The sequence below is a fragment of the Periplaneta americana genome, chromosome 2 (assembly GCF_040183065.1).
Source record: "Periplaneta americana isolate PAMFEO1 chromosome 2, P.americana_PAMFEO1_priV1, whole genome shotgun sequence".
NCBI classification, from domain to species: Eukaryota; Metazoa; Arthropoda; class Insecta; order Blattodea; family Blattidae; genus Periplaneta; species Periplaneta americana.
Genome location: NC_091118.1, coordinates 73,797,079 through 73,813,912, shown reverse-complemented (window position 1 = coordinate 73,813,912; position 16,834 = coordinate 73,797,079). Strand labels below are relative to the sequence as shown.

At 36.5% G+C, this 16,834-nt stretch overlaps 1 protein-coding gene across 3 annotated transcripts in view; it reads right to left on the bottom strand.

Moving 5' to 3' along the window:
• The window catches only part of rols (rolling pebbles), a 630,535-nt gene that overhangs the window by 115,091 nt on the left and 498,610 nt on the right, over positions 1-16,834 (bottom strand). For all 3 annotated transcript variants that reach the window (XM_069817947.1, XM_069817949.1, XM_069817948.1), the window contains exon 2: positions 5,129-5,308. In XM_069817947.1, coding sequence (XP_069674048.1) covers positions 5,129-5,308 — 180 coding nt within the window. The remainder of the gene's footprint in view (positions 1-5,128; positions 5,309-16,834) is intronic.

Here is a 16,834-nt window from a genome sequence, read left to right as displayed (position 1 = left end):
ATACATACATACATACATACATACATACATACATACATGCGTACGTTCATACATACAGTGGCATACACAGAATTTTGTCAAGGGGGGATCATTATTAAAATTGTTTATAAGTTACATTATCGGTATTTTAAATGTTGTGCATTATTATTATTATTATTATTATTATTATTATTAAGCTTACTATTATTATTATTACTACTACTACTACTACTACTACTACTACTATTATTATTATTATTATTATTATTATTATTATTATTATTATTATTAATCAGGGAAAGGATTTATATGTAAATACATATTTACTTATAAAGCTAATATAATTTATATTTTGCATTATCTTTATGTTTCACAATGTGTAGGGTTGAAAAATCCTACTTTTATTTTCCATATTTTTCCATATTTTAGAGTTTAGTACATATTTTCGTTAATTTCCATATATTTTCCATATTTCATATAAAACAGTCCATATTATATTAGGTTTAACAATAAAACAAAACAAAATTCCATTAACTTTTAAAAATACATTTCAACAATAGAGATTTAAACACATGTTCAGTAATCCCTTTAACATCAGAGTTATTTGAAAATTAGCAGTCCTATCAACAATGGGAAAGTAAGTTACAAAACTGTATTAATTTAATTTAAAATTTTTAACAGACTTCAGTTGTGCAGCTCAACAGTTAAATGCCAGTCAGAGTACACATAGGTTCAGTTTTGTAAATCATACTATAAAGACGGTAAATATGCCAAAAGTACGTCATTCAGTCAATTTAAAATCAAAACTAACAAGTTACATTTCAGAATTTAAAGAAGATGGTTTATCAACTGACAATAAAATATTATTTTGTAATTTGTGTCAGTGTGCAGTATCATCTACACAAAAGTTCCTGGTGCAACAACACATTACAACTAGTAAACATCAGGCCAACAAACAACTAAATTCCAAGCAGAGACAATTGTTTTTAACACAACCAACAACATCGAATGTAAGATCTGAGTTTAACATCGACCTGTGCCGTTCTCTCATCTCTGCTGATATTCCTCTCTACAAACTAAAGAATAAGGTCTTCAGGGAATTCCTTGAAAAATATACTCAACATACAATCCCGGATGAGTCAACACTTAGGAAGACGTATGCTCCATCCATCTACGATGAGACAATACAGAAGATAAGAGATGAAATTAAAGATAGTTCAATTTGGGTTTCCATTGATGAGACTCCCGACAAAGAAGGTAGACTTGTTGGTAATGTAGTTATCGGCTTGTTAAGTGAACAATATTCTGAACGAATTCTTTTACATTGTGATGTTCTAGAAAAGTGCAATAACAAAACTATAGTTAAACTGTTCAACGAAGCTATGGGTATCCTGTGGCCAAAGGGTATTATGTACGATAATGTGTTATTCTTTATTAGCGATGCTGCCCCTTATATGGTCAAAGCTGGACAAGCATTATCTGTTGTATATCCTAAATTGACTCATTTTACTTGTGTGGCGCATGCATTTCATCGTGTGGCAGAAGTGGTCAGAGACAATTTCCCTAAAGTAGATTTGTTGATTTCATCAGTGAAAAAAGTATTTCTCAAAGCTCCCAGTAGAGTTAACGTGTTGAAAGAAATGTACCCTGAAATTCCATTGCCACCAAAGCCAATTTTAACTAGATGGGGTACATGGCTAGAAGCAGTTGAATATTATGCCGAACATATAGACTCTATTAACAATGTTCTCCTTGCATTGGACTCTGAAGATGCAGTCTCAATTGATACTGCGAAAACAGTTACCTGTGACATAAGTGTGAAGAATGACTTAGCTCACATTCAGCATACATTTTCATGCATCATAAAAACGCTCAAAAGTCTCCAAAATAGGCACCTTTCACTATCTGAAAGTTTTGAAATTATAAATAGTACTGTGGAACAACTGAATCGTGGTAGAGGTAAAGTTGCAGATGCAGTAAGAGCTAAGGTGGACACTGTACTTTCAAAAAACCCTGGATATGAAGAACTACAAAAGGTTGTTGCTGTGATGAGTGGTGAATCAACAGTGAAGATTAACTTGGACTTATCCCCAGCAGACATTGTGAAATTGAATTATGTACCAGTTACTTCTTGTGACGTCGAACGCTCTTTTAGTCAGTATAAATCTATCCTCAGAGACAATAGAAGAAGATTCACTTTTCAGCACTTGAAAGAAATGTTTGTAACCTATTGTTATGGTAACAGACAATAAAAATTGTGTTTTGTTGAAACTACATTGGAAGATAAGGTATGTCCATTATATTTTTTGTTTAGTTTGATTAAAATGTACCAATATTTAACGTACATAGTCATTTTTTTATAATTTTAAGTCCATATTTAATTCCATATTTTGGTAAAAATCCATATTTAATTCCATATTTTGGTAAAAATAACTACATATATATTTACATATTTCATATATTTTTAGTCCATATAAATCCGTTCCCTGATTATTATTATTATTATTATTATTATTATTATTATTATTATTATTATTATTATTATTTAAAATATCAGATGGGACTCATTATATGAAACGCCAGACTCCAGAATTAATAAATTCTAGATCTGAATTACGTGTAACTGTTATTTAAAAATCGAGTGGCTAGTGAACGCGTTAACAGCAATGGTCAGGGTTATCAACTTGGGGAGTTAGTATTAATAGAGAGTTTAATTTTTAAATCTGGTGATTCTGACTAAGTACTTCACTGACATATTCAGCCGTGCCGAGAAATGTCAAGGAGACAACTTGCAGGAGGATAACGCCACGACAACAAAGAATAAAAAGTTCTAAGATATTGATGACTTACAAGAAATTTTTTTTCACATTTCTTCTCCATAATTTTGCTATAATTGAAAAGGATGTAACATCAAATTAATGGAATATGTGACTTCGTTGGGAAGAGTAATTTTTAAGCATTCGTTTATAACAAGAGCCCGGATGTAACAATTAAAATAGGCAGGCAAAAAAAGACAATAAAAACGTAAAAAAAAGGCACAATAATCTTTGAAAAAGGCATTATAAATTTTAAAAAGGCATAATGTATTTTAGCAAAAAATTTAATTTATATCAACATAACTCACATATTCACTTCGTAGTTGACACATGTTGACTTATAAAAGACTTTTTTTCGTGATTAACTGTCTTTTCACAAACCTTACATAACAAAGCTGTTCCATCGGTTGAAAACAGATGGGCACCGGATTCACTAACGTAACCATGAAGTTTACTTTTCAATGGTTTACTGAATTTAGGCATTCTAGCTAACCGATCTTATACCTTCACCCGACATGCCGACAATAACTGACTGTTCCTCACTGAAATGTCTTTCTCCTGCAATAATAAAGACGTGTAACACAAAATTGTAACAGTACGATTTGAAAATATGAGAGCAAACAATTGGAAATGCTACGTGACAACTTCTATGAGAACGAGCTTAACATTTAAAATTATAAAGCTGATTGTTGGTACCGTGAAGACATGACAATATTATGTTTGTAACTGTGGATTGTCGATCATTATTCATATTACACCAATATAATTTTTTTTCGCTGTTATTTATACTCGCATTAACATCTTCGGTCATATCGCTAGTTAATCTTTTGGGTGAATCCGAAGGCCTGTGTACTATTGTTGAGACTGGTTCTATTGTTGTGAACTAGATGGCGACTGTATATATGTATTACTGATTTGTTATGAATATCATTTCAGTGATGAATGAAGCCAGTGATATTCAGGGATGTTGTGGCCCGAATATCCTGGAATTTGCCTTACGGTTGAGGGAAAACCCCGAAAAACCTCAACCAGGAAATTCAACCCAACCGGAATTCAAACCCGGGCCCTCTGCGTAAGAGACCAGTATGCTGACTCCTACACTACAGAGGTGGTCAGCAGTAGTATTAAAGTACGATTATTAAGCAGATAAATTACTTTTATTTATTATTGTTAGTAAAGTTAGTCATTGTTTCAAATATGTAAATTTCATACACAGTACATTACAATTAATTAGAAAATTGCAAATAAACAAGAAATATTGCCTTAAAATGACAAAAAAAGGCATTCATTAGTAAGAAACACTTAAAACGGAAAACAGGCTAAATAAATTCACTTCGATTTACTCCAAATCACATTTATATCTATGCAAATAATGAGTTACTTCCACTCAGTAAAAAAGGCATTTTAACAAACATCCGGGCTCTAGTTATAACAACAAATGACTGTAGCCAATAGCTGAATAAACTTGTATCCTTGATTAATTAAATGGTTCAGGTAGTAAATACAGGTCTAACCAAATATGTCCCTAAAATTATTTTCTTTTCTCCTATAATGTTGGTTACACCTCATTCGAAGGAGGTTTTCAATGGTTTACATTACTTTTGATTTGTAATTGTATCAAGTGACTTATATAATATACATTTTCATTAATATAAGACTATAACTTTCAAGTATTCTGTTGCATTTTTCATTACTGCAAACTTTGTTTTATTACTGCACATATAGGTTTTATTACTGCACACTAAAATTCCCTGATTACTAACAAAGATAGAAAGACGAGATCTTTATAATAGACAATTGAAAGGATATAGTGACCGCAACTTCGAATAACTTGTACAATTCGATGGTGTTTGGGTAAAGGGAGATAAGTCATAAAAATGAGTTTTGAGATGAATGAAACTTCAGATCCTTATTGCAAATAAAATTTTCTACACAAATAAAACACAGCAAATACCAGTATTATTTTGTTTCTTGCACACCCACTTGTAGAATTTAACTTGTGTATTCACCTGGGGAACAAAACTCCTTTTGCAGAAAAAAAGAACATCCCCCTTTACCCGAACACCATCGAATTGTTCCTTCCTTATCTAATCTTTGGCTTGAAAATAGATGCATTTAATAACGGTGTCTCCGTTGTTTTGTTTGCCAGAGAGCAAAAGAACGAACACACAAGTGGTTGCAAAGAAAAGCAGAGTGATACGGCATACGAACCAATTGGTCGCAGTGAGTACATCAATACATTTCTGCGACAGCGATTTTTCAGTCGCCTTGTACTACAGACTCATACGCTCTGTGTACAATATCAATGTGAAGGAAGTTTCATCGTCACTCACCGTCGTGGCCGGCCTGGCACAGAGGACAGGCCTCGTTGCGGAACATGCAGGAATAGCAGCGCTCGTGGCCGCACGCGTCGATCAGTTTCCTCTTCTTGCCCTTGTCGAACGGCATGTTACAGCTGGGACAAGTGCCGCCTGCCGCCTCGCTCTCCAGAAGCTTGCGGATGGCAGCTAGATCTGAAAATAAACAAACACCTCATTACATTACATTGGCCACGTAACACTTATTAAGCGGAAATTCTTTATAAGGCGGACTACGTCTGTCCTCTGCAGTGGCGTGTGAGGCCTACCGGAATTGTAAGCAATCGTACGAGCAACCCTTTAACAGCAACAAATGCACCACTTTCAAAGTAAAATGGTGAAACTCGTAGGCAATGGAACACTTAAACACGTGGTATACAATTTACATGCATAGATTTTGAATTTCGGGAGGGGGTACCACCACCCAGCACTGTGACCTAGAAGATTTATTGCGCTTACCACTGAGCTAGGCGCTATCCCAACCCATACAGGCTGACTACACTAAGGTTCGCTGCGTACTCAGGTTTCGATATGATGATTCGATGTGATTTCCATTCATTTTAAGGCATTCTTCTGTCTTATGTCATAGAACGGCGGTATTCAATCTTTTTTGCTAGCGTACCCCAAAATATATTTTTACCCCCAAACTGAATTGTAATTATACAGGGTGATTCAAAACCTCTGCGACAAACTCTGAGGGGTGATAGATCTAACAATAAGAAACCCTTTTTGTTAAACAACCTATGTCTTTTGATGCATCGTTTCGAAGTTACCGTTAAAAATATTTTTCGCGGGCGTATGTCAATTTATGCGAATGTGTGCACCCCTGTTTGATTGTTGAGATGGTTGTAAGAGACGAGAAGGGTTGTTGTTGTTTGTTTTCGTTTAATGTTCAATACCTTTTTCTTTCAGTTCAATTGAGAATGGAGGTTCATTGTCGCCCTCACATAAGCCCGCCATTAGTCCCTATCCTGAACAAGATTAATCCAGTTTCTACAATCATATCCCACCTCCCTCAAACCCATTTTTATATTATCCTCCCATCTACGTATCGACCACCCCAAAGGTCTTTTTTCCTTCGGCCCCCCAACTAACACTCTATATGAATTTCTGGATTCGCCCATACGTGCTACATGCCATGCCCATCTCAAACGTCTGGATTTAATGTTCCTAATTATGTCAGGTGAAGAATACAATGCCTGCAGTTCTGCGTTGTGTAACTTTCTTCATTCTTCTGTAACTTCATCCCTCTTAGCCCCAAATATTTTCCAAAGCACCTTATACTCGAACTCCCTTAATCTCTGTTCCTCTCTCAAAGTGGGAGTCCAAGTTTCACAACCATACAGAACCGGTAATATAGCTATTTTATAAATTCTAACTTCCAGCTTTTTTTGAGAGCAGAATGGATGACAAAAGTTTCTCAACCGAATAATATTAGGCATTTCCCATATTTAAGTTTGTATGTATATCTTTATTAATAGTAGATAATAAGGGTTTCATAGATAATCTAAATGTGAGTATACATTAAGTATTAGTTTTAGGTTTACTGTGTGAAGATTTATACACGAGACATTTCCTTCGCTTCTACATAAATTTAGTTGTGTATTTAATATAATTTTATTAGTTATAGCGTCCAATCATTTGTCAGTTTTATGCATCATGTTATATATATATATATATATATATATATATAATTATTTATGTATTGTTTCGCTAATGTGTATTAGTTATATAACTAATTCAAGTTTTAATTTTTTTGACGTGTCCAACACCATCGTGTATGATTCTTAGGACGAAATAAATACATACATACATACATACATACATACATACATACATACATACATACATACATACATACATACATACACACACACAACACACAATGTCAGAATTCGTATCAGCCAGTTTCAATTGCTATTTCGCGAGAGGTGTGCCGCATGTTTCCTGGAAAGAGCGGTTGTCGTTACCGATACGTGGTTTGCTTGCAGGTGTTGCGTAGCTTAAAAAGCGTGGTGGAGTACATAATATGAAAGTGTAAGTGGAATACGTTATTTACGTACCTCCGCGTTCTAATTATTTTCGCCGTGGGAAACAGCTGCGAGAACTGATCGCTGCAGACTTCTGTCGACGGTTGCTATGACAATTAAAGTAGGAATAATCTGTGAGTCATTTATCATGCGGTCAGGCCATTACCAACGCTCAAATCACGGTCAAAATTGATTCGGAAAGTTGACAGGGGCCAGTAATGATGGGGTCTGCTCACTTGAGAGAATAATTTAAAGCTCAGAGACGCTCCGCCCCTCCACTCCACGTCATTACAGAACAAGTCGAACCATAGCATTCGTTTAAAGCTTATTGAGAGCATGTCAAAATGGGCGGGGAGGTAATTTAGAGGTTGGTAGGCCTGACAGGCAGACGCTTCTCCATTCAATGACGATGCTAGCTGTAGAAGCGGTATCTTCTGTAATTAGTTATTAATACTTATACATTCAAATCATCACACCGCTGTCAATAATAATCGAAGGCAACGAAATTAATTTTTTTAATGCTGAATATATAGAATTAGATAAAAGAAAGAAATATGGATATTCTGTAAGACTAAAAACAAAAACAATAACATTTCACACAGGCTACCGCGCATTGTTAAATAGCAGATATAATGCAATAATTTACATCCATAAATACAGACTCGACAGTCGACAACACTATGTCCTCCGTACAATCAGAATGTCTACCTCGACAGCTCCTCGATTATCAAACAAGGGGTGGAAGATCATTGGAAAAATATTCAAAAACGCTGATAGACCAATAAGTACAATGTGTTGATGTAGGCCTATTATGAATAGACCTCATATTTTAGATTAAATGCCTTTTTTGTGTGGATAAACTAAAACTAGTTAAATATCTTCAAATTTTATATAAAATATGAACGTTTGAAACCAGTTTTATGGTGCCTAAAATGCCTATTTTGCCCATTGATACCTATTTTTAAAGTTTTAGAGCCTCAAAATGTCTACTTCTATTTGTTACGTATTTATTTATTTTATTTTATTTTATTTTTAATTTTCGTGTAGCAGTGAAAGAGAAAATTTTTAATGTCATGGAGTGGGTTTGGATTAAATATCCTGTAATAGTTTTGTTGTAGGAATAAAGAAATTCCTGGAAGGTGTCTGGTTTTGTTGAGTACTTTAACAGACAGTAGGAATGTGATGTGTAATGAATTGGAAAGATGTAGTTATCCCTAAAGAAATCAGCATGGCAAATACTGCTAGATTTAAATATGCATCCATAGCTTCGGTATCACTAGGAAGAAGTTTTTCGCTTATAAAATGGTTCCGTATAATAAAAAAAAAAGGCAACGTTTTACAATAGAAAATTGGAGAAAAATATTACGTATTGCAATGCCCATTATGAATAATATGTTAATTGTAAATTCATTGGTAAAGTATTTAATTTAATTGTAACATGAGCACTTATGTAGTAGCAGCCTTAGAGTAATGACGCCGATGAATTCATTAAAAAATCGTACCAGTATTCATAACGTAAGACTTAAGAAAAATAAAATTTCTAACCGCAATATTTTTATTTACTGTTTTTGTCACTGTATACCGTAACTCTTCGTTAGGCGCGTGGGGTATAGGTGTATCCGAGACATTTTCGGTCTGTGATATCTTTTTTCTACATATTTCTACTCATGTGCCGCTTCAGGTACATTCCCGGTTATCTGTCACACCTAAGTTAAACGAGAGGCGCGTAGGGTACAAGTGTATACCAGTGATTGTAGTTCTCCTGTAACTTTCTTTCTAAACACTTCTGCTCTTGCTCTGCACACAAAAACTCTACAAAAGCATCTCAATACACAAACAAACACATAAACAAATGCAACCACACAGGTGTATACAAACTCACATGCAATAGCTGCAACACCTTCTACATCGGTCAGACAGACAGATCATTTCAAACACGTCAAAAAGAACATGCCACAGCCATAACAAAATCATACAACACTTCTAGATATGCAGAACACATCACAAACGCCAACCACACCTACAGCAACATGGACACAGACATGAAAATTCTACCAAAAAAAAAAAAAAAAAAAAAAAAAAAAAAAAAAAAAAAAAAAAAAAAAAAAAAAACAGAAATTAAACACACTAGAACAATATACACCCACAACAAATTCTCAAAACACAACTGAATTTCAGAACACACACACTATTTGACTCCACACTACGCAACACAAACACACTCCCACCGGAGGGCGAAGACACAGAAAGACGCAAGGACCACGCAAGTCTGAAGATGGCTCCCAAGCCGCAACTAGTCAACTAGGTATTTATAAACTTAGTTCAAGTTAACACGTAAAAGTCATATACATATTTTTATTCCTAAGTGATATAGTGTTAAAAGTTGTGTAATCAAAATGTATAGAACTTAATAATTTGAATTTAAGCAGTGGAATACAGCTACACCCCACGCGCCTAACCATGTCACAAAAAAGAACGCGCCTAACGAAGGGTTAATAGTCACCAATTAATTGCATTTTTATAGTTACTGTAGTTTGTGTGGATAGAAATTACACTTTAGCTGCATAACATATTATTTTTAGCTGCTTGAAATTGTATTTTTAGGTGTCAGAATCTATGTTTGTAGTGCTTATTTTGATACATTCAGGGTCTATTTTAAGTGCCTAGAAGTTAGTTTTTAAGTGCATAAAAATCCGAGGTATTACTTATTTACAGGAAAATATTATTATTATTATTATTATTATTATTATTATTATTATTATTATTATTATTATTTATAAAAGGAATTTTCTGTGATAACAAAGCTTTCCTAAACCAAAAGATATCTGTCAGGTTTCTTTTCTGCATAATCTTCACCATTTCCTCTGCCCATGTGGATTGTGTCTATCTCTTTTCTTTCTTCCTTCTGATTTTGAAAATAAGGGCTTCTCTATTTAATCTATTTTCTCTTCTCTTAACATGCCCGAACCACCTTCGCTGCATTTCTTCTATCACTTTAACAGTATCTTTGTAACATCCATTTTCTCTCTTATCGTAGCATTTTTTTTTTTTCGTCATGAAATTTTTGCCGAACGTAATCCATCTCTGTAACCATCAAACTGTTTTTATGTTTTTGTTTAAATGTCCAAGCTTCGACTCCATAAAATAAAATGCTCTTGAATATTATGTTATACATTATATTTTAGTTTTTTTATAATATTTTACAATATATCAGTATTATTATTATTATTATTACTATTATGATTATTAAAACTTCAGCTATTATTTCCGATGCGTCGCTATGGGTTCCTGGCGCCGTTGTTTACCGTCAGCTGTTTCCCCACTTCTCACCTCTATCTATTTCGGGTACGTCTGCGATTTCTGTATCACAGAGGGAGAAGGGTTAGTCACCCCGCGTAGACGATTCAACGAACAGCATCCTGCCCAGACTAGTCGAGACTTGTCTAGGCACAACATCAGGGATATCAAAACCCATCCATGTATACCCGAATATGTCGACTTGCTACAGCATTAGCTCTCTAACTTGACTTCCGCGCATATCTCGGCCGAATGCACTGGGGGCTCGGGATCAGGTCCCTCAATTCTCTCTACGCTAAAAGAAATGACTGACATGTCATTGTTGTGTGACACTACATCTATCACTTCTGTATTTTCGCTTTCGGTTCTCTGTGTCTTAAAATATTCATTTACTTGTGTGAAACCCCGAGTGGTCAGACCTTCGACCTGTTACGTTGGCGGTCCAGGTTCGACTTCCGATCAGACCTAGGAATGACTCTTGTGACAGATAAGGTTGCAATTGAGATTTTTCTCGGAGTTCCCCCGTTTCTGCACGGTGGGCATCAAAATTATTTCGTCTGGTATTTATTCCTTTATCGTTCCATAGCATTCTCTGAATGTCCACTAGCGACGCACGGGGGGGGGGGCTGGTCTAGGGACGATTAGGGTTACCTGCTCGAAGCCTGGATATGCAGCGAACCTCAGTGTAGTTACACCAGAATGTCATTTTTTACCGAGTACAGTTTTCTTCCTTTGTATTCTTCGTCTAAATATAAATATTTACTCAAATATAAATGTTTGCATTGTTATCTCTTACTTCAGCTTTTGTTAAATTTTTGTCTACGGATTAGGCCTACTCAAATATACAGAACGCTGTTGCCAACTATTTTTTTATAATTTGCTCTCTAAACTGATGGTTTATACATATTGATTTCGAGTCGTATGAATTCCTTTCCTCTACGCTTTCTCTTTCATATTTTTTATGAATTAAATAAATCACGCAAGAATATCTTAACATTGTTGCCAATTATAGATTATATTTTCGTATTGCTGACATATTTTTAACCACCTAAATGTGCCTATCTTCTATTTGTTATCTATGCACTCCAGGGGGATGTAAATGAGATAGGTAGTAAGATTGTCCAGACCGTTGTTTTGTTGCGCGACCACCAGTAGCGCTAAACGTTTCAATGACATTTTCTGGTTGGATGCTGGTGAGAAAGCCCGTTACCCACGAATATTTCTCGTATATAATACATCGTCACACAGAACGACAAAATAGTCACCATATTTGTTTTGATGATGTCATGACGTGTCTTTTGTGTCTATTTATTTAATCAAGAAACTTTCATCACACCAACTAAGGTTTTATTTATACGTTTTCTTCTCACTGTTACTTATACTCGCTTTAACATCTTTCGTCATATCGCGAGTTAATCTTTGGTTGAAATCCGAAGTATTATGACTATTGTTGAGACTGGTTCTATTGTTGTGAACTAAATGACGACTGATTTGTTATGAATATGACTTCGGTGATGAATGAGGCCGGTGATATTATTCAGGGTGTTGTGGCTCGAATTCCCTGGCATTTACCTTACAGTTGAGGAAAAACCCTGAAAACCCTCAACCAGGAAATTCAACCCGACCGGGAATCGAACCGGGGCCTTCTGCGTAAGAGACCAGCATGCTGACCCCTACACCACAGAGGTGATCGATATTTATACTTGTTCTGATGAAATTTGTGCTTATCTTAATTAAATAACACACAAAATAATAGCATAATCTTTAATAATCTTTTATAAAATGATCAATGAAACTACCAATTGAGTTCAAATATTTAAATGTTAATCTTCACAGCCAGGTCACCATAAGAGCATCAGTTGTTCTCTGTTTACCTGTCGTAACATACAGCGTGTTATTTAGTTGTTCTATGTTACACTCACGTTTACTTAGCATTGCTGCCAACTATTGTGTCTGTAATTTTCTTTTCTGAGCTTATATACATAAGTATTTCTTTTGATGGATGATTGAAAGTGAAGAACAGCGGAATGACAGGAGAGAAAACTGGAACATCCCAAGAAAACCGACGGAAAAAGTCTTCATACGTCACGAATTCTGGGCGACAGAAATCGTTCCGCTGAAATTCCATAGTGAAATTGAAAAAAATTGTATAGCGGAAAGTGGCAACGATGCTGATATGGCGCTTGCAACAGTTTAAAATACACCAGCGATTATACGAGGTCGTCCAACAAAATCCTGAGCTCAAGCACGGCCGACTGGATAATAACGATTGTCATAATCATTATCGGAGCTAATAAAGACAGTTGAAGATCGGCTCGTTATCAATGCGGGCTGCCAATTAGCAGGAGCAGCTATTTTCGGCTGGTTTAATGATACTGAGCAGATTTTTCTGGGAATTCTGCTCATGTGCAGGAGGCAGAGTCAGTTAGATGCTTGCCAGAGCGTGACGGCATCGTGGAATGTGCACTTCCAAGAACCCGCCTCAGGGCTGCACAAAATACGCAAAACCAATAAGCCAATAATTTGCTTAAATTAATTTACAGTTACAGGATCGAAACAAAAGGAAAGAAATAAAAATGTAGAAAGGAAACGAGGAAAGGAAAGTAGGAAATGAAATGAAGAAGCGGTGTAATCAAAGAATGGCTCAAAACAATCGAGGTAGGCTGTATAGGAGAAACAGCCGCAAGTTGTAGGCCTATGCCTAAATACATCTTTCGGGTTGGAGTGTTGAATCAGAGGGATCCGTTGCTCTGCATATGTCTCGGCATTGTGAATTTTCTCTATTTACTCTCTTCCAACATAACTTGTTGCCCAATTTAAACTGTAGTCTGGTTCGTTACAAATCATTTACCAATGCGAACGTTCTATCGCTTCACATTATCGAGTTACACTGCCTCGGCTGCCGCGCGGCCCGTCAATTCATGTCTCAATTCCATCCCCCCCCCCCCGCGTATCACTAGATGATGTCACCCACTTCAACTCAAGGTCACGTTGGATATATTGATCCTTCGTTTGTCGATCGTCATTTACTTCATTGATATACGTCGTGTAGTTTAGAATAGGCGTAACAAAACTTGCCTGAAAATGTGCCAGTCATCTTTCTGGGATGGCGTCCTAGTCTGGACGAAACTTAGACGTAGGCCTATTCACGTCAAAATCAACATGCAAAGAAATGAAGGATAAAACAGGAATTGAATATATGACCCGTTGCGCGAAAAGGGATCTAAAGTCGGGAAAGGAAATTTTACAGGAGAATAAAATAACGAATTTGCGGTGTAAAAATTGCATTTCTATGTTTTGAGATCTTGCGCTACCTGTAGGCTTTTTTTCACATACTAAACTAGGACGTAGTTTTACACAGTGCTTCTTAAGTACCTAATTCTTTCTTATAGTTGATAAGAAAACAAGTGAAAACTTTAATTGCATTTTTCTCGAAAAATACATAATGTAATATCAACATTCAATAAGTAATATATTAAAAACTATAGCATCTAGAACATGATTTTTTTTAATGCTCAGTTTTCATTCTATTTTTGAAACTACAAGAAACAAAAAAATGAAAAATCAGATTTTAGGTCCCATTTCCTGCAACTAGTCAATAAATGAGCAAAGACAAATTAATTGAAAAGAAACGACATGAAAATAGAATATAAAGAAGAAAAACAAATACATACATACATACATACATACATACATACATACATACATGCATACATACATACATACATACATACATACATACATACATACATACATACATACATACATCGGTAGATCACTTGCCATTCGTATGTCCCAATCTAGACGTGAGCAATTCTTGTCCCGGACCAAGATGTTATGAAACCATAGAAAGTTGACTTACAATAAAAGGTTATCAGTGAACTACTAGTACTACACAAAGAAATTTGTAGACTGCGTGAAATCAATAAATCTGGACAGACTTTAGGAAAAAAAAGGGGGCAGATGTATACACAGTGTAACTTGTATTAGCTATAAATGGATAACGAAGGCTATAATAAGCCATTTGCCAAAGAAGTAATGAGAATTGTAAGTAGAAACAGAGACAAATCTGTAAAAAGTTGTTGTAAAGGACATGTAGTATTGCATTTTCTGTAATGGGGCATGCTGTAAATAAACTTAAAAATACGTACATACATACATACATACATACATACATACACAGTCCACACCTGTGGAGTAACGGTTAGCGCGTCTGGCCGCGAAACCAGGTGGTTCATTCTGTATACATACATATAGGCAGCCAACAAGGAAAATTCAGTGCACAGAAACCAGCGGGCGTGACTGTCTCGCGCAGATGACGTATGCTCCCGTTTCCAGCATGCTCTCACGCCTACTGCAGGGGAGTGAGAGGGGTATAGCATGCGCGCCGCGAGGAGTCCGAGCTGAGTTTTGTCTGTAGGACACCTATAGTATATCTCCTCCTATTATAGAACTTAACACACCAAACTCTTTAGGGGAGGGACGATGCTATGAAGATGTACTAAAACACACACTAGACGACATATATTGTCCGCGCAACTTATCTAGGCACTTTGGTTCCCTAGTGCTCTCTCTCTGCCCCTCTCCTTCCCTCTCCTGCCACGCTACCGCTACAAGCAACCTCGCTACAACCCGCTTCCCCGCTCTTTTAGCTGCCCAGATAAGTTGCGCGAACAGTACGTACCATATGTGAACCTCTCCTAGTCTTGTGTCAGCAGAGCGTAGGGGCCTCCACAGAGACGCACACAGGTCAGAACATTAACAAAGGACATCCATCCATGCCCGAGGCGGGATCCGAACCCACGGACAGCACCGCCTAAGAGGAGCGCGCCTTAGAATACATATTACATGCAAAAACAAAACACGCACACAGACTGCATGCACAATAACATACTTACACATATTATAATGTGTACGTTTATAGTTTTCGCAAGTTCAGGGTGTTGCCTTTAGTGCTAGGATAGATCTTACTTAGGACAATGCACTAGCTGGATATTGTGACGCTTACATCATTCGTTTAGGGACTACGCCACTGGCATCTTTGACTTCACTGATCGCTTTGAGAGAACTCTGCACGGAGGGGCCACGCCCACCGGCGCAGCTAGTGAGCGAAATGTGATGAAATGTGAACAAAATGCTTGAGATGGAGCCACCCAAGTCACGAAGCACAACAGATGCGGGCGGGGATGCACATCCTATTAACACTGCACGCATGTACTGATTCATTCATCATATCACGCAACTGGATTAAATTCATGTGGTCAATGGCATCTAGTTCAGAACACTCACTCACTCACTCACTCACTCACTCACTCACTCACACAGTATAAAGTCAAATCGATCAGAGAACATGTGTCATAATTTTATTCAGTTAGGTTAGCTCCTCCACCGCTTAAATACGTGAAAGAGGAAAGGAATGACCTCATTTTTAACACCTTGCCTGATGTCTTATTGACAGAATTAGATCTAGGAATCTCGTGGAACGCTTCTAACCTAGCTACTAGGTTCGAAATGGGTGTAGATAGTATTGTGGGAACGATAGTACAATTAAGGAAAATAAAATTCTTAGGTCATATAGCGAAAGAGGATAGTAGCATTGGAAAGAAATGTTTGCACTTCCTTCGGGACACGAATTTGAAATCAAATTGTCTAGAAGATTTAAAGAACAAGGTGAGTAGATTAGATCTAAAATGGTTGATGTTGTTTAGTCAACTGTCCGAAGACAGGTCTGAACCCCGCAAGTGATACCAAGAAGGCACCACTTATGACAAATGTCTCAATTCCAGTGGGGAATATGTTGAAAAATAGCTCAATAATTGTATCTATTCCAATAAATCTTTCCAAGAAATTGTGTTTTCGTTCTGTAAACGCCCACAGGGAACTTACTTTCTGGACAGCCCTAATATTTTAGGGTCAGAACTGACATTACTAAAAATCAATCGACCAATCAATCACTCAATCAATCAGCTTTATTCAATCTCACCATGGATTAATATTTAAATAATCGATTTTTGAATAAGGGATGTTTAATTCCAAAAACTTCCCCTTGTCCACGATGTTTGTTGTACAGAAGAACAGCAACACTGCTGCCTCAGACCCATAGTCTACTGCGAATTCTTTACAGCAAGGCATTCTGACATTGGTTCAGTAATAGATGACCTTTTCTCACGCCGACTTCACTTTTAGCACACGTCCTGACGATTTGTCAGTTTTATGGGCCGGGATGAAGTGTTCTCACGCACAGGGGATAAATCCATCTCAGATCGGTATCACGCCCGCGTCTGGCTCCTCAGCGCCGGATCTCATTTGTTTCATTCACCTCACTTACAGTTTCATTTCTGTAAGCCCTTATGTA